Source organism: Myotis lucifugus, unplaced genomic scaffold (assembly GCF_000147115.1).
Source record: "Myotis lucifugus unplaced genomic scaffold, Myoluc2.0 scaffold_60, whole genome shotgun sequence".
In the NCBI taxonomy this organism is placed as follows: Eukaryota; Metazoa; Chordata; class Mammalia; order Chiroptera; family Vespertilionidae; genus Myotis; species Myotis lucifugus.
The window spans coordinates 2,589,752-2,613,376 of record NW_005871108.1 but is presented as its reverse complement, the minus strand read 5'-3'; the positions used below and the strand labels follow the sequence as shown (position 1 = coordinate 2,613,376).

The 23,625-nt window shown below is 46.0% G+C and overlaps 2 protein-coding genes across 5 annotated transcripts in view; one reads left to right on the top strand and one right to left on the bottom strand.

The window, feature by feature from the left end:
- POFUT1 (protein O-fucosyltransferase 1) overlaps window positions 1–151 on the bottom strand; it is a 23,307-nt gene extending 23,156 nt beyond the window's left edge. Inside the window, exon 1 of the mRNA XM_006089561.3 lies at window positions 134–151. Coding sequence (XP_006089623.1) covers window positions 134–151 — 18 coding nt within the window. The remainder of the gene's footprint in view (window positions 1–133) is intronic.
- Window positions 152–673: 522 nt separating this feature from the next.
- Window positions 674–13,682, top strand: PLAGL2 (PLAG1 like zinc finger 2). Of its 4 annotated transcripts, none has more exons than XM_023754359.1 (3): window positions 674–692; window positions 4,722–5,095; window positions 7,776–12,894. In XM_023754359.1, exons 2-3 carry the CDS (start codon window positions 4,836–4,838, stop codon window positions 9,004–9,006), a joined length of 1,491 nt encoding a protein of 496 aa, XP_023610127.1. In that variant the 5' UTR covers window positions 674–692; window positions 4,722–4,835; the 3' UTR covers window positions 9,007–12,894. The 4 variants fall into 4 exon arrangements, 3 of the variants coding, with proteins under 3 accessions (XP_023610127.1, XP_023610128.1, XP_006089461.1); XM_023754360.1 differs by lacking the exon at window positions 674–692 and adding an exon at window positions 1,145–1,447; XR_002829458.1 differs by lacking the exon at window positions 674–692 and adding an exon at window positions 13,248–13,682 and having other exon boundaries at window positions 4,586–5,095; window positions 7,776–9,926.
- Window positions 13,683–23,625: the final 9,943 nt, after the last annotated feature.

Here is a 23,625-nt window from a genome sequence, read left to right as displayed (position 1 = left end):
AGCCATCCCCCCTTCTCCCCCCCGCCCAGCTCCAGGGGAATGAAACCTTCTAGACTCCAGAAGCTGCCGGGGAGCCAAGCGGGTCCCTGCAGTGCCAGCCCCCCGCTGTGGCCCAGCCTGGTGGGGGAGGGACCTGTAAGGTGGACGACATGGGGACAACTGGCGCGGGGGCGCTGGGGGTGCCTTCACCTGCCCGCGCGGCTTGTCTCTGGCTTGTGTGTTTTTCCATCTGTCAGTTGAGGGCTGTGATAGAGGCTGGCCTTGGGTTTCTGACCCCCCCCCTCCCCCAGGTAAGGTCAGCAGATTGGGACGGGGTGGGGGTGGGCATCTAATCAGCTCTCCTCTTGGTGAAAACGGGGCCGCAGTGAGCGACAGCCCTTTCCTCCAGGCTTCCTCGGGAGTGGGAGGCAGCGGGGATGAAGGACAGAGCGAGGCAGAGGGACCCGAGAGAGGGCCCGTCCGAACTGACAGGACTGGCAGCCCCGGAGTGGACCCAAGCCCTGCTCATCCAGTCGGGTGTCTGCTGGAATGGATGATGCAAGGCGCCGAGACTCCCGGCCTCTGTCATTTAACTCTCCCACCGCTCCCCAGTGTGTGCGAGAGCGCGAGTGCGGGGGCAGCTCTGCTCGTTCTCTGCTCCCACTGTTTCCCAGCCAGCCAGTGTGTCTTTTGGATTCATTTCTGGTGCCCAGGTCAGGATCTGTGTTGTTGGGTGTTTTTTTTCCCCTCTTTAAGTCTATTTATAATTTCCCAGTTGCTATTTTGGGTTCTGCTTAAGGGAAGATTCTATCCACCCCAAGGAATGGGTTCCAGGGTGTGTTTCCTCCTCGGCAGGTGTTGAATTGAGTTCTTCAGATCCCCAAGTAGCTCTTAGGCAGGAGGGATAAAAGCTATTTTAGGGTAGTCACTGAAGTGGAGCTGTTAATCCTCTGTGGGTCTCTCTAGTTAAGAACACTTAGAGGTTAACCCTTTCCTTGCTGCAGGAGGGCTGTTTCTCCACAGCGTTTGAGAGGGTTGGGAGAATTCTAGTGCGGCAGCCGAAGGTGGGAACAGGCAACTCAATACAAAGGCAAAGATAATAGCTGCCTTTTGTTGGGTGCTTACTGCCAGAGAGGCTCTGTGCTGAGCTTTTTGCATACCTGACTCACATAATCCTTAAAACAAGCCTGTGGGGTTAGTATTTTTAGCTCTACAGATGAGGAAACAGGCTAATAATGGAGAAAGAACACAGTTTCTATAGAGATGATGTAACATCATAAAAAGTAGTTTCATCAGAAGGCAGCGGGTATGATGGCTCACAGCAGAGGACAGACAGGCTGGGGAGCAATCGGTCTCCTTTCAGCTTCCAAAGGGGGCCATGCAGAGTGTTTAGCAGGCACTTGTATTTGTGGTACAGAGACTCAATAATAGAAGAGATGCCCAAAGTGAGAGAATCTGGCCCAGGAAGGTAAAGTAAAGAGGGACTGGTGAGAGGGGATGACTGAGGGTTAATTGTGAGGGGAAAAGGGGAAGGTTGCCTTCTGGGGAGATGTTGGGAAGGGAAGGAAGCTGAGGTCTGAAAAGTAACATTAAAGGGGAGGGGAAACAGTAGTCCTACCCAGGCCCCATGTGGAAAAGAGGCAGACACAAATTAGATGTCAGAGATGACACTGCGCGTAGTCACACATTTTATAGGTCAGATGCTTTCAGGAGTATTATTTCACTTAATCCTCCATGAGAATATTATAGTTAAGGATAATAAATCTCGATTTTATTAAAAGAAATTTTTATAACCATTTATTTCAGCCAGACTGAGGTCGGGAAGCAAGATCTCAAATGTTCTCAATAAATCTCTATCTTAGAAATTGAGGAAACGGAGGTTCAGAGAAACAAAATAACCTGCCCATAGTTTCACAGCCAGTGAGTGGCAGCTCTTCTGATAGCAAGTCCAAGGTTCTTTCCACACTCCCTCCCTCTTCAGATCAGGTGCCAGAAGGAATCTTAGGATGAAAATATACTGAGTTATACCAGTAACTGGGAGTGATTGTGTTTGTTTTATGGGAACAGGTTCTGTCAGCTTCTCTGTAGTTAAAGTTAGCATGTGAGACCAGAAGAGCAGCTTTGAAAGGGAAGCAGAATTCTTTGACAGTTTTGCCAAGGAAGAACTGAAGGAGTAGGCCTGATGTGAGAAAAGCTCAGGATTCTTTCTGGAGGAGTGGAGTTTGCAGACAAAGGACAGAGGGAGAGAGACTAGATTCCCAAAAGGACTCCTTAAGGTAACACTAGCAGCTTTGGTCATCCAGCAGCTTTTCCATGACTGTAGGTAAGGACTTCCGCTGTGCCTTTTTAAAAGCTAGGGTGAGTAGGATCAGGGTGTTGGCTGTTTTCTTTTTAAAGCCATAGCCCCATTAAATGCAGATCAAGGCAAGCACATGGCTGCTGGCTTCCTCCTTTGGTTCTGTGAGTACAACCTCATGAGCCTGTTTCCTAGAAGCCCATTACTCATACTAAATGGCTGTGTCTTGTTTGTGCTTGTTCAGGAGAACAGATGAGGTGGACGTGTGGGAGGTGGGGGATGTACTGTTCTCTTTCTGAGTTTGTGCGGAATTTCCAGGGCTAGGCTCCCCTCTCACATTAGCCAGGATGGTACAACTTGCTTCCCTCTGGCTGCCATTCCCAACTTTCCAGAGGTTGAGGTGCATGATTTCAGATATCAAGAGGAAGCAGAATTTGACTTTGAAGGTAAAGGAAATCCCCTCCAAATTAGACATTCAAACTTGAGCTTCCTACTCAATTCCAAGGTGCATAGTAATCGCTGGTATTATAAACAGGTAATTCCACCCTTGTGAAGAAGGAGGATACTTAAACAATGAAAGCAGGACATCAGGGACCTTTGAGGTTTATAATGAAGCAGGTAAATATGCCTTGACTCGAAGGCTCAAGTGGGACTAGTTTTTGGTGCTACCTATACCTCACCAGCATGTGATTCATGCAAAGTGCAGCCACCTTTGTGCAGATCATTCTAGGCAAATCTCCACTCATGATGAGGAAATGTTTATCATATTACATTGCAACGTTTCTTCAACAAGTGGAATGGTTTCGGAACAGGACATACATAGCTCATGTTAATGATGAGCAAAGCTCTCTGGGGCATGAACCCGCTGATCCTATCCTCTCGTTCAAGGCCAGTCTGTTGGATGAATGGTCACTGTGAGCAGCAGTTGCTAATGAGCTGAGCAAGCATTCTGTGGCTCACAGCTAGTGTATGGTTGGAGCCCTCCCCAGATTCTCGTGGACAACCCCCAGATACCATCTCTGCTCCCTTCACATGGAAAGGTCTCATGACCATATTTTGGCATGACCTCTTCAAAGAGAATCCCTGTTGCAGCAAATTGCATTGCAATTGGTACTCTGTGATGAGCTTGTGAGTGTGAATGTGGATCTGTTGTCCCCTTTTGAGAGTCAGTTTGGTAACTCCTATCCTCTTCCTCTGAGTTGATGTCAGGAAAGAAGTACTGACACCTGCTCCAGCCTCTCCCCTCCCCAGTCCCTACCCCTTCTACTCAATAAAAGAAAGGATCGTACTTCAGGGTAATGGCTCCACACTTTGGAAGTGCTATAACCCAGTTTAAACCAGAACTTCCTGAGCCTAAGTTAAGCCTATGAGAATCAACTTATATTCAATGATTAACTTACTCACCTAAAAGAAAGTTGAGGGTCCTTTTCTAGGTGCTAGGTGTATGGAGATGAAAGAGATGATCTGAGCCCTCAAAGAATCAGTTTGGAGGAGGAGACTAAGTTCTAATGCAAGTATGTTGTTAACCTGCTCGTAATGGAGAAATGAATGTGCACTATGAAGACCTGTAAGAGGGGCCACTCAGCAACTTGGGGTATTGGACAGGCTTTGTTAAAGAAGCATGGTCTGGGCCTGAGACAAAAAGACTCAGAGAAGCAGTGGAGGGCAGGATGGGACCAGCACTGGTTTAGTGGAAATGCTGAGTGTGCTGTTGCCTCCTCAGATAGAATCTCTTGATGTTGATGTGCTGCTAAGAAACACATCTGGCCCGGCTGGTGTGGCTCAATGGATTGAGCTTCGTCCCATGGACCAAGAGGTCCCCAGTTCGATTCCCCGTCAGAGCACATGCTCAGGTTGTGGGCTTGATCCCCAGTAGGGGGCATGCAGGAGGCATATTTAAAACAAAACAAAACAAAATCTGTCACAGGGGCTGACTTTTCTGGGTGTAAATTTCCTAAGTAAAGGCTTTTCCTTCTTTTCTGTTGCCTTTTGGGCATTTTATTGCTCCTTAACACCTCCATGAGTAGGAGAATTGTGGAAAGTAGTGGGTGAGGGGGAGTTAGGGTAAAGAGGAGGAAGAGGATATGCTGCAATCTCTAAGTTTAATGGAAAGGATGTGAAAGAGAAATTAGAAGAGAAAGTTTGGAGTTTAGGGCTTTTATTTCCTCAGATTATCTTGTTTCCAGTAGCCTAGGTGGTACTAATGAATAATGGTTACCACTAAGCATTTATTAGGTTCCCAGCCTTTGCTGAATGTTTTATATTATCTCATTTAATCTTCAAAACATTCTTATGAGTTAAGAGATTACTAAGCTTATTTTGTATATGAGGAAACAGTTCAGGGAAGTATTTGGAAGGGCCAGGATTGGAACGGGGTTCTGTTTGTCTCCAGAACCCATATTTCCATGGTATTTGGCTCCCTAACACAGATGTTCTGATATTTCAGGTGAAGAGATTGTTTTCTGAAGGCTGCGTCGGAAGCTGTGACAGAGCAGAGAGCCTGTGTGAAGCCGATGGGGAGGCTTTCTGAGTAACATGGCCCTTCGCCATTAGCCTTGCCATGACCACATTTTTCACCAGCGTCCCCCCCTGGATTCAAGATGCAAAGCAGGAGGAGGAAGTGGGCTGGAAAATAGTTCCCAGGCCTCGGGGCCGGGAGGCGGAGAGTCAAGTGAAGTGCCAATGTGAAATCTCGGGGACACCCTTCTCAAATGGGGAGAAGCTGAGGCCTCACAGCCTTCCCCATCCAGAGCAGAGACCATATAGCTGCCCTCAGCTGCACTGTGGCAAGTCTTTTGCCTCCAAGTATAAGCTGTATAGGTAGGTGACACTCCCATACCTCTTCCTGTCCTGAGGTTCCCGGAGGACAAAGCCAGAGACTCCACTGCATGTGGCAGAAGAGTAGAGGTTAATTTGTCTCATAAATGTGCCCTGAATTCCAACCATTTGGGGTCACTCACTAAAAAATAATGGTGGTGTTTTTTTATTCAAACACTAGAATATGTTGGGTTCAATATCAGATAGCCATGAACAAACTAGATTGAACATTTTTTTCTATACCAGTTTCCCCACTCCTATAAGGTAACAGTGAAAATCTTAGCCAGAAATTAGGAATCCATCTTAGAACTTAGAAGGTAAAGGAGATGCTGTGATCCAGTCTATAAATTTTAAAGTGGAGGCTCAGAGTGGGGAAGTAACTTACCCAAGGTCACACAGCTTCTTAGGTACTACAGTGCCTCTTCTACTAAACCATCCAAATGATTACTTCTGTGTCTGTAGAGTCCCTGGTGTCCTCTGGGTCGGTGGCTTTCCTGAAACTTGTAAGCCCAAGAACCCCTGCTGAAGTGAAATTGAATGTAAGAAGAGCAGCTTTGAAGAGAAAGGGGCCAGCTAAAAGCAATTTTGATTTTATCTTTGCTTTTCTATTAGCGTAACATGAACATGCCCTTTATAAATGAGATAAGCTGCCTGGTGCAGTTTTTTATCTATTCATCTATCATGATTGATTGAGCTCCTGGTATATACCAGACACAGATAGATGGGAGTGCTGGCCCTCCTTGAGTTTACTGTCTTAATGTAGACAGAGAGCAAATAAGTAAATATATGAACTAGATGACCACAGAAAGCCTCAGTTCCTTCTCTGGAAAACAGTTGATAGGAAGGAGCTAAAACAGGTAACAGGGTAGTAGGGGCCCAGAATTGCCCTCATGACAGTTCTGTGGGCCTCAGGAATGCTTTGATTCTGTGTGCTCCTATGTCTTAGGTAGACTCCAGTTGGAGCTGTCCTTTAGACCATCTTTTTTTTTCAGAAGTTTTATGTGTTTATTTGAACCAAAGTGATGATATATGCTGGGGAGTGTGAGTTCAAATGTTCTCCTCTAAAACCGTCTTAGTGACAGTCTAGGTGACAGTGGGAGGCTGTAAGAAAGGTCCTAGTCCAGGAAGCATGACCTCTGACTCCACCTATTGTGTGATCTTGGGTGAGTCACTGAACCTCTTTGAGCTTCAGTTTCTTCACTTGCCAAATGAGGGAAGTGGGCTGTGGGTCACTCAGCATTTCTCATCTATTATCATGTCAGTTATGTCATAGGAGGTCAATAGTAATCCTCATACATGTGAGCATGAGAGGAATGGGCAGGTTTGATGCTCTTTAGGTAGAAAAGATCACTGGGTGCCATACTAGAGACAGTGGTGGCATTCCTGAGTGAGCCCAGTTCTCAAGAAGGTCTGTGTTTAAATGTAGTTTCTGCCACTTACTGGTGGGTGGGACTGCTCTATGCTTTCAGCCTCTTATGGGGAACAAGGTTAATGACCCAGCTCACACTGGGCCTAGCAAATGGTGGGCCCTAAAAGTCTTGCTGAGTTGATTCTGAATGTATTATGGAGCTCTGGATTGTAATTCCTAGACTCTGAGCTGTTTTCCAGCCAGCAGGGAGCAGGTAAACCAATGGACACTGCTGTACCATGAAAACATTTAAAATATGTTGCTGGTTTACATGGCAAACAATTTAAATGGTACAAATGGGCATGCAGTGAAAAATGAATGGTCCTCACATTTGAAGTCACTATTCTCCCCAAAGGCACCCGGAGAGGTGAGGGGGAGGGTCAGTTTCTTATGTGTCCTTGCTGAGGCATTCAAACATGTATCCCTTTGTATTTTCACAAGGGATTGTATTGCATACATTATATTGAACTTCCTTTTTTGACTCAGCCCCAGATCAGGAAGTATATCTAAACTTCATTTTCCCTTTATTGTGTCATTTAAAAAATTTTAAATATAATTTATTAAAAAGGAAATACATTCACATAATTCGAAAGGTACTAAAAGATACAATGAAAATGCTCCATCACACCCATAAGCTGCATGTGTCTTCTCCCCAAAGGCAACCAGTGTTGATAGGAAGTTTCTTTTATATCCTTCTAGAAATATTTTAAACACATATAAGCAAACTTATACATATTTCCCTCTTTTTGTATGCATAGTGCCTGTCTATATGCAGTCTTCTGTCTCCTTGCTTTTCCCCATTTACTGTATTTTAGGAGCTTTTCCCTGTGGGTACATGGAAAGCTGCCTCATTTTTAAAAGTTGAGTTATTTTATGAATTTATTATAATTTATTTAACCAATCCCCTATTGATGAACATTTAGGTTGTTCCTGATGTTTTGCTACTAAATATACAAGGCTGAAAGAAAATAGTATATACAGGGTGGGGCAAAGTAGGTTTATAGTGTGAGTACATGAAATAGTTTATTGTATTATTATTTATTAATTATTGTATTGTTTTTCAGACAGACAACTGTAACCCTACTTTTGCCCCCCACCCTATATTTGATTCTTCAGGTGGGCAAAGATATCTAGAATATAGTTGGCGTGGTATTCCATCCATTCCATTGCATGGCCCTATCATAATTTTTATATCTAGTTCCCTGATAATGGGCACCTCAGTTGTCTGGCCAGCCCTTGTGATCTCGTCCTTCTTTTCCTCCATCCCTATCCCAGGCACATGGCTACCCACTCAGCCCAAAAACCACACCAGTGCATGTACTGTGATAAGATGTTTCACCGCAAGGACCATCTCCGGAACCACCTGCAGACCCACGACCCCAACAAAGAGGCTCTTCACTGTTCCGAGTGCGGTAAGAATTACAATACGAAGCTGGGCTACCGGCGCCATCTGGCCATGCATGCCGCTAGCAACGGTGACCTCAGCTGTAAGGTGTGCTTGCAGACCTTTGAGAGTACCCAGGCCCTGCTAGAGCACCTGAAGGCCCACTCACGCCGGGTAGCAGGGGGTGCCAAGGAAAAGAAGCATCCCTGTGACCACTGTGACCGGCGCTTCTATACTCGTAAGGATGTGCGGAGGCACCTGGTGGTGCACACAGGCCGAAAGGACTTCCTATGCCAGTACTGTGCCCAGCGGTTTGGCCGCAAGGACCACCTGACACGGCATGTCAAGAAGAGCCACTCGCAGGAGCTGCTCAAAATTAAGACAGAGCCAGTGGACATGTTAGGCCTACTCAGCTGCGGTTCCACAGTCAGTGTGAAGGAAGAGCTGAGCCCAGTGCTGTGCATGGCCTCTCGGGACATGATGGGGGCCAAGGCCTTCCCTAGTATGTTACCCATGGGCATGTATGGCGCCCACATCCCTCCCATGCCCAGTGCAGGCATGCCACACTCCCTGGTGCACAACACGCTGCCCATGGGTATGAGCTATCCTCTGGAATCTTCACCTATCTCTTCTCCAGCTCAGCTTCCTCCAAAATACCAGCTTGGATCTACCTCATACTTGCCCGACAAATTGCCCAAAGTGGAGGTGGATAGTTTTATGGCGGAACTTCCTGGAAGCCTGTCTCTTTCATCCGCAGAACCCCAGCCTGCCTCACCTCAGCCGGCGGCAGCTGCGGCCCTCCTAGATGAAGCACTGCTCACCAAGAGCCCCGCCAACCTCTCTGAGGCCCTCTGCGCTGCTAATGTGGACTTCTCCCACCTACTGGGCTTTCTTCCACTCAACCTGCCCTCTTGTAACCCTCCTGGGGCCACAGGAGGCCTGGTCATGGGCTACTCCCAGGCTGAGGCACAGCCCCTGCTCACCACATTGCAAGCTCAGCCTCAAGATTCCCCAGGAGCTGGGGGACCTCTGAACTTCGGGCCTCTGCACTCCTTGCCTCCTGTTTTCACCTCTGGCCTGAGCACCACCACCCTGCCTCGTTTCCACCAGGCATTCCAGTAGCCCCCAAGGAGGCCCTCAGCTCAGTCTTGAACTCTGTCAGGGCGCTTCAGTACCCATCCTATCTGTATCCCCCATAAAGGCAGCTGAGCTTTCAGAGCTGGGTTCAAACAGAAAAAATCCAGTATCTGTATGGAGCACTTGGTTTGGGGGCTCAGGCTCCAGGATCAGTTCCAAGAGGAACTTTGAGCCCCACCCCCATGAAAAGATCACATACTATAGGACTTCAGGTATTTTTACTTTTTTTTTTTTTTTATCTGAATCGGGAGCCACACTTAGTCCTCTCTTTCTCCAAAGTGTCAGAACCTCATTCTCTTTGGAGAAGGGGTGACCTGTTGGAGACACAGGGTTTCACTTTGGATGACCTCGAGAAAAATAGCCGAAGAAGCCGCCTTCTGGTCCCAACCTGCAGACCCCACACCGTTGGTCAGGCCCTGATGGCAGAGCGTCACTTGGCTCCATCACCTGCTTCCAACCAGCGGGCAGGAGAGAAGGCCTCTATTCTCCCCATCATCCCATCCCTCCTGTACCAGCACCTCCATTTTCAGTCAGTGTTGTCCAGCAACGGTACTGTTTACACAGTCGCTTCAGACACACCATTTCACCTCCCTTGCCGAGCTGTTAGCCTTAGAATGATTGCAGTGAACATTGTTTACACACCGTGAATTCATTCCCACCAGTCCATTCCAGTTGGCACCAGCTGGGACCTTTTGGTACCTGGTGTTAACTGGAGCCCTGTTTACAAGGCGGAGTCGGGTCTCGCTGACTTCTCTTCACTTGAGGTCATATTTTTCCCCTGTGGGGAAATAAACTGACTTTGGACTGCTTCAGTCTCTGCCATCTTCCATGACTGTATCTGTTCCTGCCTTCCTCAGCAGTGTCTTCAGGAGACAGGCAAGAAGATTGGAGCAGTTTTCTCACAGGTCTGCAATTCTACTTTTCTCCAAGTATACATCATGACCCCCTCATTCTCCTCTTGAACTGGGGAGGGGAAGAAATAAAAGGCATGCCCACTTCCATCACCTCCCCATCCCCTAACCCCTACCCTGAGCATCATGAGCTGTTATCATGAGTCTTAGAAGGAGGGGCTTCGGTTCTAGGCTGGTGTGAATAGCAAAGGAGAGGGTGTGAACCCCTCATTTGTCTCCTAACTGTCCCTTTTCCAGGAAGTTGTGGAACTGTAGGAAGAGGAGTTTTCAGAAAGTTAGGACCGGGCAGATAGTTGAGTCCTAACCTATGGGTGCATCATTGCTTCCCACACCAAACTTTTCTTACCCACAATGTCCCTCCTCTCTCCTCTACTTTGCAGTTCCCTTGGACTCAGGGCCACTGTACATAGGCTTTTCTGCTCTCCATCAAAGAACTTCCACCTTCCTCTTGTGGCCCCCCTCAGTTTTGCCCCCAATACTCAGCAAGATTACTTGCAACAAATGATTAGTTCTTCTGACTTGTGGGGCGCTCTGCCACAGACAGCACAGCCCTTGCCCAGCCGAACCCCATCCCTGCTTCATCTCAGTTCTGCATGGGCACTCTTCCCACTCATGGAAGGGAGATAGCTCAGGGACCACCAATGTGGGACCCTCCTGAGATACCTCCACTCTGATTCAGAAACACACTTCTACCTCTTTACTGTTAACTCCTACAGATGCAGCCAGCAGTTTCTGGGCACTTCTCATGGCAGGTGCCTCATGCTGGCTTCTCCACTAGGATTTCAGGACAAACTACCGAGGAACTGCCTCAGCCTCCTCCCAGTCCTCCCCCTCTTCCCCTTCCGTCTAGATAACTTTGGTTTATCATCAGAAACTGAGCAGGTCCAAGACCCAGGCTTCTGCTTCAGCCCAGGCCAGTACTCTTTGTTTGAGGTGAAAGCCTTAAAATGTAGCTCTCTAGCCGTTGATTGGAAGCAATGTGGAGTGACTAAGCATGTTTTGATTTAGGCAGGGTATCTTGGGATACCTTCAAAAAATAAAACCAGATATAAATATCTGGCAAGGTTGGAATCAGACTAGGTAATTTGCTTCTAAAAATTAGTTTCAGTGAGTCCCAGGGACTGATTAAGGTTTATTTTAAAAAAGCGTCCACCTTGGTACGCAGCCACCTCCTGCATGCTGTGCATGTTATTGGGACTCGTATTACAGGAAATGGTATGTGAGGATCCAAGCAGGACTCGGTGCTGCCATTCTCCTTGTCTCTGGTCTTCATCACTAGACCCAGTAACCCTTTACCACCTTCCCTGCACCCTTCCTTTACAGAGGAAAACGGGCCTCTGGCCACAGAATATAGACTCAGGCTGTTAGGGGAGACCCCTCCTTTCTGCCTGCTCTTTCCTGTCCCTTCCTTGAATCCTCTCCGCCATTAGTGATACTGGGAAACTCATAGGACAGGCAGAGCAACTATTTAAAACCTTGTAATTGGAGCCTTGCCTCCTCCCCTTCTTTCCCTCCTGCTCCCTTTCCTCTTCCTTCAGTGCCCTCACCACCTACAAGGAATTTCCCTATCACTGTGAACTTTGCAAATGCAGAGGAACATCTGCCTTTACCTTTTTTCTTTTTTTTGACCATAGCCACCTAGCTGTTCCTTAAACCTTCCTTTACATAATTAAAAAAAAAAAAAAAAAGCCTTATTGACCTGGTTGTTCAAAGGATAAGAATAGCTTTATCCTACACTCAGTACCAAACCCACTTCAGTACCCTTACTGAGGCCATGAAAGCCTGAGGGGCATGTGGCAGAGACCAAACAGGGACCAGGAAAAAGGGGTAATGCCCCCTTTCCCCACCATCTCCTCTAACTTCTGTCAGCGATGAGCTTCCCTGATTGGGGGCAGACACCTCCCACCCTGTACAGTAGCTGGTCACCGTTGAGTGCAGTCCTGGGGGCCAGAGGATAGCATGCCAACTCGGTCAGCACCAAGGATCTGTGTACATCTCAAGAGGTGAGAGGGAAAGGAGCACCAATGAGTCCCCCCCCCAACCCCAACCTTTTACAAATGGCATTTTGTTAATGGAAATCTAGGAAGCAGGTGTGATTACTTTTTTTGCTCGTAGATATTGTCCTAAGTTGAAATTCTCCTACTACCCTAAACTTTCCCCTAGTAGCCCTTTAAATCCACCCCTTCTTTTTGGTAGTTGTTTTTTCCACCCCTCTGTCCACCTCCCCTCTTTATCTAGGAGCTGTTTGTAAACACGATTTTTTTTTAAACAATTTATATTGTACAGGATCAATATTTTGCTTTTAACAAGGATATTTATGTAATAAACTTTGCCTTAGGCAGGTGTTGGCCAGAAAAATCCAGATTCCTCTGGGACCCCAGCCTGGCCTCTCCTGGAACTCTGAACCTGCTGTGGAAGGAATTGGCTGTGACCTTCACCACTGGAGAGTAGGGGCTGTGGCTAGGGAAGAGGGTGTTGTGGTTCTGACAGGAGAAGGAGTCACCATAATCTAGTGCCTCTGTTGAGGTGTTTGGAAGAAGTATTCTATTCCAATTTCTTTAGATATAAGCTGATTTTCTTAGCCGATTCTCCCCACATGCACATCTCCCCCTCTGCATATTTGGCACTAGAGCTCCTGAAACACCACTTCTTCTCATACGCCCCCCTCCCTCCCAGTGGTCAAGGCTTTGGAGCCTCTCTTTCGTAATGCCAGATTATTTAAAGAGAAAGATACAAGACAAAAACCTTCTAGCACTTTGTAAACACAGTGAATAACCTCTTGGAGTATTTTTGGCTTTATATAAAACAAGGTTTTTAATTGTAAAATATAAGTGCCATTAGAAAATGCACAGGGCATATCTTTGTTAAAGTAGATTTTCAATGTTTTACAGAATTACATTTTCAAAAAAAAGTTTTTATAATGAAGTTGTTTATTAAAAACTTCTGAATGATGTGTTTGGAAGTTGTGAACCTGTCTGATTGGGAAAGGGCTGGAGAGAGCCTGGGGGGAGAATTGGAACCTCCACACATCTAAGCATCTAAGGAGATGATGAGTATAGAACAGACAGGAATGATCTACACTTTGGCACCTAGAAACTTTGCAATTTGAAATAAAAGATCTAGGGTGCCTTTGAGGTAAGTGGCATCATTTATCACTTAATCTTGGATGCAAAGGTCAGGAAAATCAAATTGGCTTAATGAAATTTCATGAAACTGAAAACGCCAGATGTAGATTACTCTTTAGGTTAGGATTGATCCAGCAGTTCAGAAGGTTGGTCTGAGCATTCTCATTTCTTTCTGCCCTATCTTGCGCAGTTGTGACTGCATCCTCAGGGCCTACGAAGTGGCTTGTCCCTTTGTGTAGGAGTAGAATGCTGCTATGATTCCAGACCTGTTATTCTCACACAGTGCTGACCAGGAAGAGAAAGGGAGTCCTTTTATTCACAAAAACCCCAGGAAGCATCTCCTGTCTTATTGGCCTTGATGGGATTCTGTGCCATCCCCAAACCAGTCACCAAAAGCCAGTGACGACGGGAAAATGTGTTTCTCAGAGGAAATTTGGGGTACTATTATGAAGAATGAATGGATACTGGTTGTCCAAGAAAAATGTTATCCACTGCTCGGTGCACAACTGGTAAGTAACAGAGCTAGGACCTGACCTTGCTCACTTGTGCCGATCCATTAGGTTCAGACAAACTGTTGAGAGGCTGACATGGCTTGGCCAGTCGCTAATAAAGGTAGTTATCACTATCCTGGGTCCCATCACTTGTGCTGAAATCCTCCCATCCAGGGCTCAGACTGAGTTTGCTTTTCTGTGGTCTGGAGCGAGTGTCCTTAGCCAAGCAGTGCAACTCTGGAGTCCAACCCAGGAGTCCAAGGGGCATTAACAAGTATTAATGTGTGTAACAGGTGTTTTGTGTAAAAAGGGCAGTGGGCTGGCCCTTCATCTCTTTGGCCTTCCACTTGACAAATGTTCACTGTCCATCTCAATGGGTCAGATCTCTGGCTAGCGCCCCAATGAAATCCACCTTGCCCTCTTAGGGAGTTTGTGCCCCAGGATGGGCCTGTGGGCTCAGACTATCTTATCCATTGCGCCAGGGGAGGATGAAGGCTTTCTGGAGGAGGTGGCAAAAATTCAAGGCAAAACAGGGACATAGGTATACTGACCTCCACAGGCTACAAGTTTTGAAGCCAAGACCACAGGAACACATGCATTTGTAGGATCAGGGCTTCAGGGACTGGTCCATCCAATCTCTTAACCCAGTGGTCGGCAAATCGAGGCTCGAGAGCCACATGCGGCTCTTTGGCCCCTTGAGTGTGGCTCTTCCACAAAATACCACGTGTGGGCGTGCACATACAATGCGATTGAAACTTTGTGGCCCATGCGCAGAAGTCGGTTTTTGGAAAGGAGATAGACAAAACAAGTATACAAGACGAGTGTGGATGGGAGAGTTGGAAGGGGTCGACCTCAGCGAACGTACCTCAATCAGATTGAGGACGTTTTTAGCAAAGGCCAGCTTAGGAGTACCCTAATTAAGTTAATAACAATGTACCTACCTATATAGTTTAAGTTTAAAAAATTTGGCTCTCAAAAGAAATTTCATTCGTTGTACTGTTGATATTTGGCTCTGTTGACTAATGAGTTTGCCGACCACTGTCTTAACCTATTAAAGCACAGACACACCCTGCACTTCAGACTCGAGTTCACATTTGTGAAATGTTTGGTACAGAGCGGAGGGGTAGCCCCAGAGTCTAAGTCAAATTGTCTACCTTTCAGCCTACTGGCCCAGAAGGGCCCAGCTGGTGGGGAGGAAACCAGGCAGATGCCACTTGCTCCCTGGTTGGCAGTACTTGAGACCCTCCCTTGCCCCAGAACCTTTTACTCTGACCTTGTTTCTCCTTTCTTCGCATAGTTTGAGCACCTCCATGTGCTCGTCAATTGTCAATTACTGTCAACTGCAGCACGCAGTTTGGTTGCAAGGGATACCTCTTGAGCCCCTCTGCATACACCCTAGTAATTTATCCAGTGCAAAGCTGCCCCAAAGCCGCAGAGGACTGAGGGCACCTGGAGACTCGCACCTGCCCACCGCAGATGGCGGGAACGGTAATCGCCTGGCCTGGTAGCTGTGATGGAAGATTCTGTCTATAACCGGGGGTTGGGCTTGACCCCTGATGCTTACTCCGAGTTGCTCCTTGCTTGGTACACCCCCGCACTTCACCACCAGCGCCCTACTAATACGCGGCCAGTTCTGTCTGGCACCTGATGTTTCATCCCCACCGCGAAGTTCCCTGCTCCTCCGCCAGGCCTGGCCCCTCGCGACCCCAGCCTACCCTCCTCTGTCTCTTCCTCCCCACCCCACCCCCCCCTCCAGCAGCCGGGCGACCCTAGCGAATCACATCCCAATAAGAGCGCGCGAGGTGGCTGAGCGCGCCAGGGAGTTGGAGACCACACGTTCCGCCAGCCACCACTCTCCAGGAGTCCCCTGTGTTGCCCGAGCCCCCCGAGCCCCTTCAGGCCAGAGGTTTCCGCAGGTGAAGGCGGAGGAGGGTGCGGAAGTCCTGGAAACCACCGCGCGCCTGCCGCCCGGCCCGGCACAAGAACAGGGGCTCGCGCCTGGCCTTGGCGGCTCGGGCGCGAGAAGCCGGCGAATGCGGGCACCCAGACTCGCAGCCGCCCCGGGACCACCTCGCCAGGTCCTGGGAGCCGGGAAGCGGTCTCCGCAGCGACTGATCGTAACCTGGAAAACGGTCTTGTTGGGAGTGAGGCCGCAAAAACCTGTGGCGCAGAGGGGTGGGGGGCTCGTGCTGAAGCGGGGCGGGAAGGCGGAGGAAGTGATTATTGAGGAGGGCGCCATCTTCTTGGAGGAGGCTGATTGGGAGGTGCAAGAGCAGCAGGTGGCAGAGAAGCTGGAGGTAAGGACGGAGGCGCAGGAAGGACCGGTACCCCTAAACCTTGATGGCCCAGTTATGGACCCACTGGAGGCCACCCAATGGGAGCTGGAGGCCATGAGTGCCCAGGCCGACTGGGCCTATCTGCAGCTTGAGCGCAGGTTTGGGCGCATGCACCTCGCCCTTAGGAGCTTCTTCATCCAGAATATTCCTGGCTTCTGGGTCACCACCTTCCTGAACAACCCGCAGCTGTCAGCCATGATTAGCCCCATCCCTGTCTGCTGCTTTGCCCCACGTGCACCTCAAAAATTACTGTGTGAGTGAATGACTATTCAGATGTGTCAGAGTGTTATGCTGGGCTCTGTCAACATGGTTCTTACCCAAGGATTTCAGTAGGGCAGAGAAAAGTGGGGGCAATGAAGGGTGACCTTATAATTTGTCATTTAGCTGGAACACATCTGGGAGTGAAAGGGACATTACTAATAATTACCCTGGGACAAGAGGCCTAACTGGCACATAATGGTCATCTCAAAGAGATAGAACCCAACTAAAGTCCAGCTTGGCATACAGCTCACCCCAACTGTGTGTGATGTGTGTGGTCACAGGGTGGAGACCCCTCTGAAATCAGACACTAAAGCTGGGCTTTTAAGAATGGGCAGTAGTTTAGAAAGTGGGGCAGGAGAAGGGAACTCCTGACAGTCAACAGCATGACCAAAGGCACTGAGATAGGGCAATGCATGATGTGTTCAGGGCCCTGAGTGTGGCTGTTTGGGAGAGGCAGGCTAGATGAGTAGGTTAAGGCCATTTTCTGGAAGTAGAAACTGAGTGCAAAAACTCAGGTTTTATCTCATGGCTAGAGGGTCAAATGCGGTTTGGAGGTGGGAGAGCTCGCAGGGCAGCTGGAGGCAAGGGGAGACATACCAGCTCTGTAGTATCTTCAGTTTGCATCTTGTCCATCTTCCAGGAAGCTCTCCATGACTGCCCTAGCCCACAACAACCTCAGCCGCCTCCCAAGGACACCTAGTACCTTAATATTGGACACCAGTCCCTGTGTGGGTTGTACCCTCTAGGTTTCTCTTGTGCCAAATACCCGTCCTTGATGCTCCCAGGGTGAGCCTCAAAGCGTCCTGGCAATCCTGCCTGCCCTGAACCTACCTGGTGGGTAGATGGACTTTGGTTCCTGCAGCCCAAATTTAGGCCAAGCTGAATCCTGTATGTCCTTAGGCCCAAGACAATGGTGCTTACCAAAACAAGTGCTTACCTGATCTTTCTGCTGCATGACCAGTGGCATGCTGCCTTCACACTGAGCCTGGCCTCGGCAAGTGTGTGTCCCAGCCACACTTCTGGAGCACGAGTTTCATTCTCAGAACCCACTCCTGCTTGCTCACTCATTCAGGTCCAGAGTCACTCATTTTTTTATCCATACCTTGTAGCACCGCCTCTGTACTGGGCACTGGGGACACAAGACAACTCTATTCAGGTCTCTGCCCTCAGTGAGCTCAAGAGTCCAATGAGGCTGAAAACAGTGATAACTGCTGACATTTAGTGAGCACCTACTATGTACCAGGTGCTTACAAAGATATAGCAGCCAAAGTGGCCCTCTAAACCATGTGTTGGGCCATGTCCTTTCTCTGCTCCAAACCCTCCAAGGGGTCTGACTGGATGCAAGAGGAAAAGACAACATGCTTCTCATGGTCTGTAAGACGCTCATGATCTGACCTCGCCATCCCTCCAATTTTATTTCCCATGCTTTTCCTCCTTCCAGTGACACCAGCCTTCTGCTAGTCTTCAAACCTGTCTTAAGACCTTGCTTGCTCTTCCCTCCACTTGGAACCTTTTCTAGATATTTGCATGGCAGGCTTCTCGATTCATTAAGGTCTAAGCTCATCTATTGCAATTTCATCTCTTCAGGGAAGCCTTTCCTGACCACCCTTTCTAAAAAAACACCATCACTCTCCTTCCCCTTTCTCTGATTTGGGCTTTATTATTAGACTTACAACCATCTGACATTATATTGTGTATTTATTTATATATCTGCCCTTTTCTCTACACTCACGGGGACTTTGTTTTTATTCACTGCTGGACGCTATTCTATGTGAGGGTGTTCACCTAGAACCATGGTCGGCAAACTACGGCTCGAGAGCCACATGCGGCTCTTTGGCCCCTTGAGTGTGGCTCTTCCTAAGCCTTAGGAGTACCCTAATTAAGTTAATAACAATGTACCTACCTATATAGTTTAAGTTTAAAAAATTTGGCTCTCAAAAGAAATTTCAATTGTTGTACTGATGATATTTGGCTCAGTTGACTAATGAGTTTGCCGACTACTGACCTAGAATATCATCCAGCACAGTGGGGGGCTCAGAAACTCTGTGGAATGAATTCTTCAAGGTTCAGGAGGGTCTTCCAGGTGGGCAAGGAGAAAACTATCTGTAGAGATAGGAACTCTGTATGGCCCGAGGCAACTCTTTTCCAGGCAGTCTCTGGAGTTGAAGTGATGTCTTTGGGCCCCTTCCAGTCCCTTCTACTGAGAGATGGCCACTTGGCTTCCACGTGCTTCCAGGATGGCGAGGAGGGGCTTCCTGCTTCGGTGTGAAGAGCAAACACAAGCCTCTGACACCAGGGCTGTGCTCACCTCTGTTCTAAGAGATCAGCCCTGTTCTATTGGCCTGGGAAGGACCTTTGAACAAGTTCTTTTCAATCAGAAAAATATGTCCAGAAACTATAGATAGCAACTAGTTGCCACCTGTAACTGTGCTGATTACAGCTTGGGGGACTTTGATATTTTGCTCCACGGACATGATTTCAGCACAAAAATTAAAGGAAGTCTGGTATCTGCTTGCCCTGGCGAACTAAATATTGACTTGGGTCGGTGAACTTTGAGGCCCCCAGCATCAGAGCTGACTAAGGATCTCAAGGGCGTGGGCTGTGGTGGAGCAGGCACCCGCTGGAAGGCCGATGGACCTGTGAGCTCCCGATTCTGCAGTGTGGCCTTGGACATGTCTTTTGACAGCTCTCAAGAACTTGGGATTCCTTAAAGGGAGGAAAAATCCCTTTAAGATGCCTTCCCCTCCACATAAGATCTCCAGCTCTCCAGGTGGCTGGCTCAGTTACAATACTTTTGGTTGCATCTAACAGAAGCTTTAACTTTGACTTAAAGCATTTTTTTTTTCTTACCTGAACATCCAGAGGTAAGATGGGCTGTTTGATTCAGCAGCTCAATGATGTCTTCCAGGACTTGGGCCTTCTTCTCTGCTCCGCCATCCTTTCTGTTGGTTCCACTCTCAGGTTGGTAGCAAGATGGTGGCAATAGCTCCAAGGGGCACTTTGGGATATGGCAGCTCCAGAGAAGGCTGATTTGTCTTCCCATGACACCCTTAAAATGAAGGGAACCTTTCCCAGAAGCCACTCTAGACTTTCAAGATCTTGTATGTAACTGGCTAGAACAGGGTAACATGTCTATTCTTGAATCAGTTATTGGTGAGAGGGAGCATGGACACTATTTCCATGACTTGCTTGGACCAAGCATCGGTGAAATGGATGTGTGCCCACAATGTCTAGTGGGATAACTAGGACCATCATCTCTAGGAGCTCACAGTCATAATTCGGCCTTTCTATGGGTCCCCCAAGATGGCACTTTCATGCTGTAATGGTACTCTGGGTTAGAGGGTACTGGCTTCTGGCTAGCATAGGTCCAAGGCTTCTGGTCTTAGAGCAGTGATGGCGACCCTTTTGAGCTCGGCGTGTCAGCATTTTGAAAAACCCTAACTTAACTCTGGTGCCGTGTCACATATAGAAAATTTTTGATATGTGCAACCATAGTAAAACAAAGATTTATACTTTTGATATTTATTTTATATATTTAAATGCCATTTAACAAAGAAAAATCAACCAAAAAAAATGAGTTCCACGCGTGTCATAGGTTCGCCATCACTGTCTTAGACAGCTCCTTAAGTCCAGCCAAGTCATTGCCAAGCTAAGATTCTTGGGAGTCAGGCCCTTTAGACTCACTTTTGGTGAGTGAGGAGGGAATAACTGACTGAGCACCTAGTGTGAGTGACCCTTTGACTTAACAGAACTCATACAGTCCTTCTCAGACACCCTGTGATCTTACAGGTGGAAAAGCTGGCAGTAGAGACTTCTCTTTTTAGCCAAGCTGGAATTACAGGGATCATATTTATCCTTCCACCTGAAGCAACCAGAAAAAAAACAGACCAAATACATGAAATAGTGGTTTTCCAGGCTCTGGACATTGACCAAAAAGGACAGTGATCCCAGGCAGGTAAACAAGCAAGGAAAGCCCTATGATTGCCCTAGCTTACTGCCCTAAGGGAGTTTTCAGGCTGTAGCATAAGGATGGGGGACTGAAGTGGAGCCAGTGCACTGAGTTGAGGAGACAGTGCAGAGAGTTCAGGTAGACCACAGCAATGAGTTCCTAGGACAAAATGCCAGAGAATGAACGAGAGCTGCAGAGAAACTCCTGGAGAGCTGCAGGGGGTCTCCTTGAATATTCAGCAGAAAACTGAATGGCACAAGCCTGTGGGGAAACTACCTGAGGCCAGGTCAAGAACCATCAGGAAAGATGAAAGGGAATAGAATAGTCTCTATTCCCACCAGCCATGGCACTGGGGACAATATCATGGGGGCATTGAGGAGAATACTTAGAAAAGTCTCAGTATTGGCCAATAACTAACCCTAGAATAAGCACTGTTCTGAAATTGCCTTAAAAAATCTTATGAGCAAGACTCAAAAAGATCAAACTATTTCCAGTAACTTAACTGTCCCAGAACAAAGCTCAAGGGGGTTTATAGGATTACAAAAACATTCAGCACCTAACAGGTAAAACTCACAACATCTGGATAATAAAAGATTGTCAGTCCTATAAAGTTCCAAGCAACATAATTCACAATGAGGAAATAAGCAATAAACACCAACCCACAACTGAAACAGAGGTTAAAATGAGCACATAAAAACATTAAAAGTTATTACTGCGTTCCACATCTTAAAAAAGTTAAATTGAGCCTCACATATATGGTCAAATGATTTTTTGACAAAGGTGCCAAAACCATTCAATGGGGAAAGGACAATCTTTTCAACAAATTGTGCTGGGAAAACTGGATTTCTACATAGAAAAGAGTAAAGTTGGGCCTGGCTGGTGTGGCTCAGTGGTTGAGTGTTGACCTATGAACCAGGAGGTCAAGATTCGATTCCTGATTGGGGCACATGCCCAGGTGGTGGACTTGATCCCCAGTAGGGGGTGTACAGGAGGCAGCCAATCAATGATTCTCATTATTGATGTTTCTATCTCTCTCTCCCTTTCCCTTCCTCTCTGAAATCAATAAAAAAATATATATATATATAAAAAGTCGGACCTTTACCTTATACCACATACAAAAATGAATTCAAAATAGATCAAAGATTTAAGTGTAATATCTAAAACTATAAAATTCTTAGAAGAACACAGGGGAAAAGCTTCATGACATTGGCTTGGCAATGATTTACCAGATATGACACCAAAAGCACAGGCAACAAAAGAAATAGAAATGGGCTTCATCAAAATTATATCCAAGGACACTACTAACAGAATGAACAGGCAACCCACAAAGGGACAAAATATTCTGCAAATCATGCATCTGATAAAGGATTAATATTCAGGATATATAAAGAACTTCTACAACTCAATAACAAAAAACTCAATTAAAAATTGGGCAGCCCCAACTGGTTTGGCTCAGTGGATAGAGCGTTGGCCTGCAGACTGAAAGGTCCCAGGTTCGGTTCCGGTCAAGGTCATGTACCTTGGTTGTGGGCACATCCTCAGTGGGAGGTGTGCAGGAGGCAGCTGATTGATGTTTCTCTCTCATTTATGTTTCTAACTCTCTATTCCTCTCCCTTCCTCTCTGTAAAAAATCAATAAAATATATTGTTAAAAAATTGGGCAAAGGACTTGAATAAATATTACTCCAAAGAAGATATACAAATGGCTAATAGGCATATGAAAAGATGCTCAACATCACTAATCACTAATGCAAATCAAACCCACAAGAACATTCACTAGGATGATATTATAAAAAGCAGAAAACAATAAGTATTGACAAGGATATAGAGAAACTGGAACTTTTATGCATTGCTGGTGGGAATGTAAAATGGTATAGCCACTCTAGTAAACTATATGGTGGTTCCTCAAAAAAGTAAACATAGAATTACCACAGGATCCCGCAATTTCGCTCCCAGGTATATACCCAAAATAACTGAAAGCAGAAACTTGAACAGATATTTGTACACCAATGTTCACAGCAGCATTATCCCCAATAAGCAAAAGGTGTAAACAACCTGAATGTCCATTGGTGGATGAAAATATATATATATTTTGATATACACATACAATGAAATATTAAGCCTTTAAAAGGAGTAAAATTTGGATACATCACAATGTGGGTAAATCTTGAAGACATTATGCTAACTAAAATAAGACACAAAAGGACAAGTATTGTGTGATTCCACTAGAGTAGCCAAATTCATAGAGACAGAAAGGAGAAAACAGTGGTTGCTAGGAGCTGGAGGGAGAAGAGGAATTAGTATTTAATGGGTATAGAGTTTTAGTTTGGGATGATGGGAAGTTCTGGAGATGGTTGCACAATATTCAAATGTACTTAATGCCATTAAATTGTACATTTAAAATGGTCAAAATGGTAAATTTTATGTTATGCATATTTTACTCAATATAAAGTTAAGAGATAGGAAAGATATACAAAAAAGACCTAAATCAAATTTCTAGAGATGAAAAAGATAATGCCTGAGATGAAAACTACACTAGATGTGATTAATAGCAGAGTACATATAGCAGAAGATTAGTAAAATTAAAGGCACAGCAATAGAAATTGTTCAAAATGAAACATAGAAAAAAAGAATAAAAAAAAGAAAAGAAAATGAAAAGAGCATCAGTGGGTGGAACATCTGTGCTAGGACAACTTCAAGCAGCCTAATATATGATTAATCAGAATGACTGAAAGGAGAGATGGAAGAAGAGAAAAAAATATTTGAAGATATAATGATCTAAAACTTACCAAACTTACTGAAAACAATAAACACACAGTTCCAAGAAGCTCAATGACTTTAAGCATAAAAAATATGAAGAAAACTATATCAAGGCATACATAACTAAAAAATAGCTCAAAAACAGTGACACAGAAAAAAAGACTTGTTAAATATAGAGAGGACACATATAGGACATCAGATCTGTTGTTGGAAGCAACATAAGTGATAAGATAATAGAGTAACATCTTTAAAATGTTACTCTAGGAAAGAAAAAAAAACTTGTCAATCTAGGATTCTATAACTAACAAAAATATCTTTCAATAACAAAGGTAAAATTGAGACATTTTAGGCATATAAAAACTGGAATAATTCATTAGCAGCAGATCTTTACTACAAGAAATGTTAAAGGATATCTTTCAGGCAGACGGAAACTGGTACCAGATGGAAATAATCTACACAAAGGAATGAAGATCACTGGAAATGATAACTACATGGGTACATATGTAAGTTTTTTTCCTAGTATTTAAATTCTTTTAAGACAATTGTTTAAATAAAAGTAGCAAAAATACATTATGAGGTTTATAACATATGTAAAAGTAAAAAGGAATGGCAACCATACTATAAAGACTGGGAAGGTAGACATAGAAGTATCCTATCTAATAATAGACAAACATGGTAATTGACCATACCTTTGCTACACTTCCCATAGGCTAATCAGGGAAATATGCGAATTAGCCACCAACAAATATGGCAGTTAATTGCATAAGTAGGC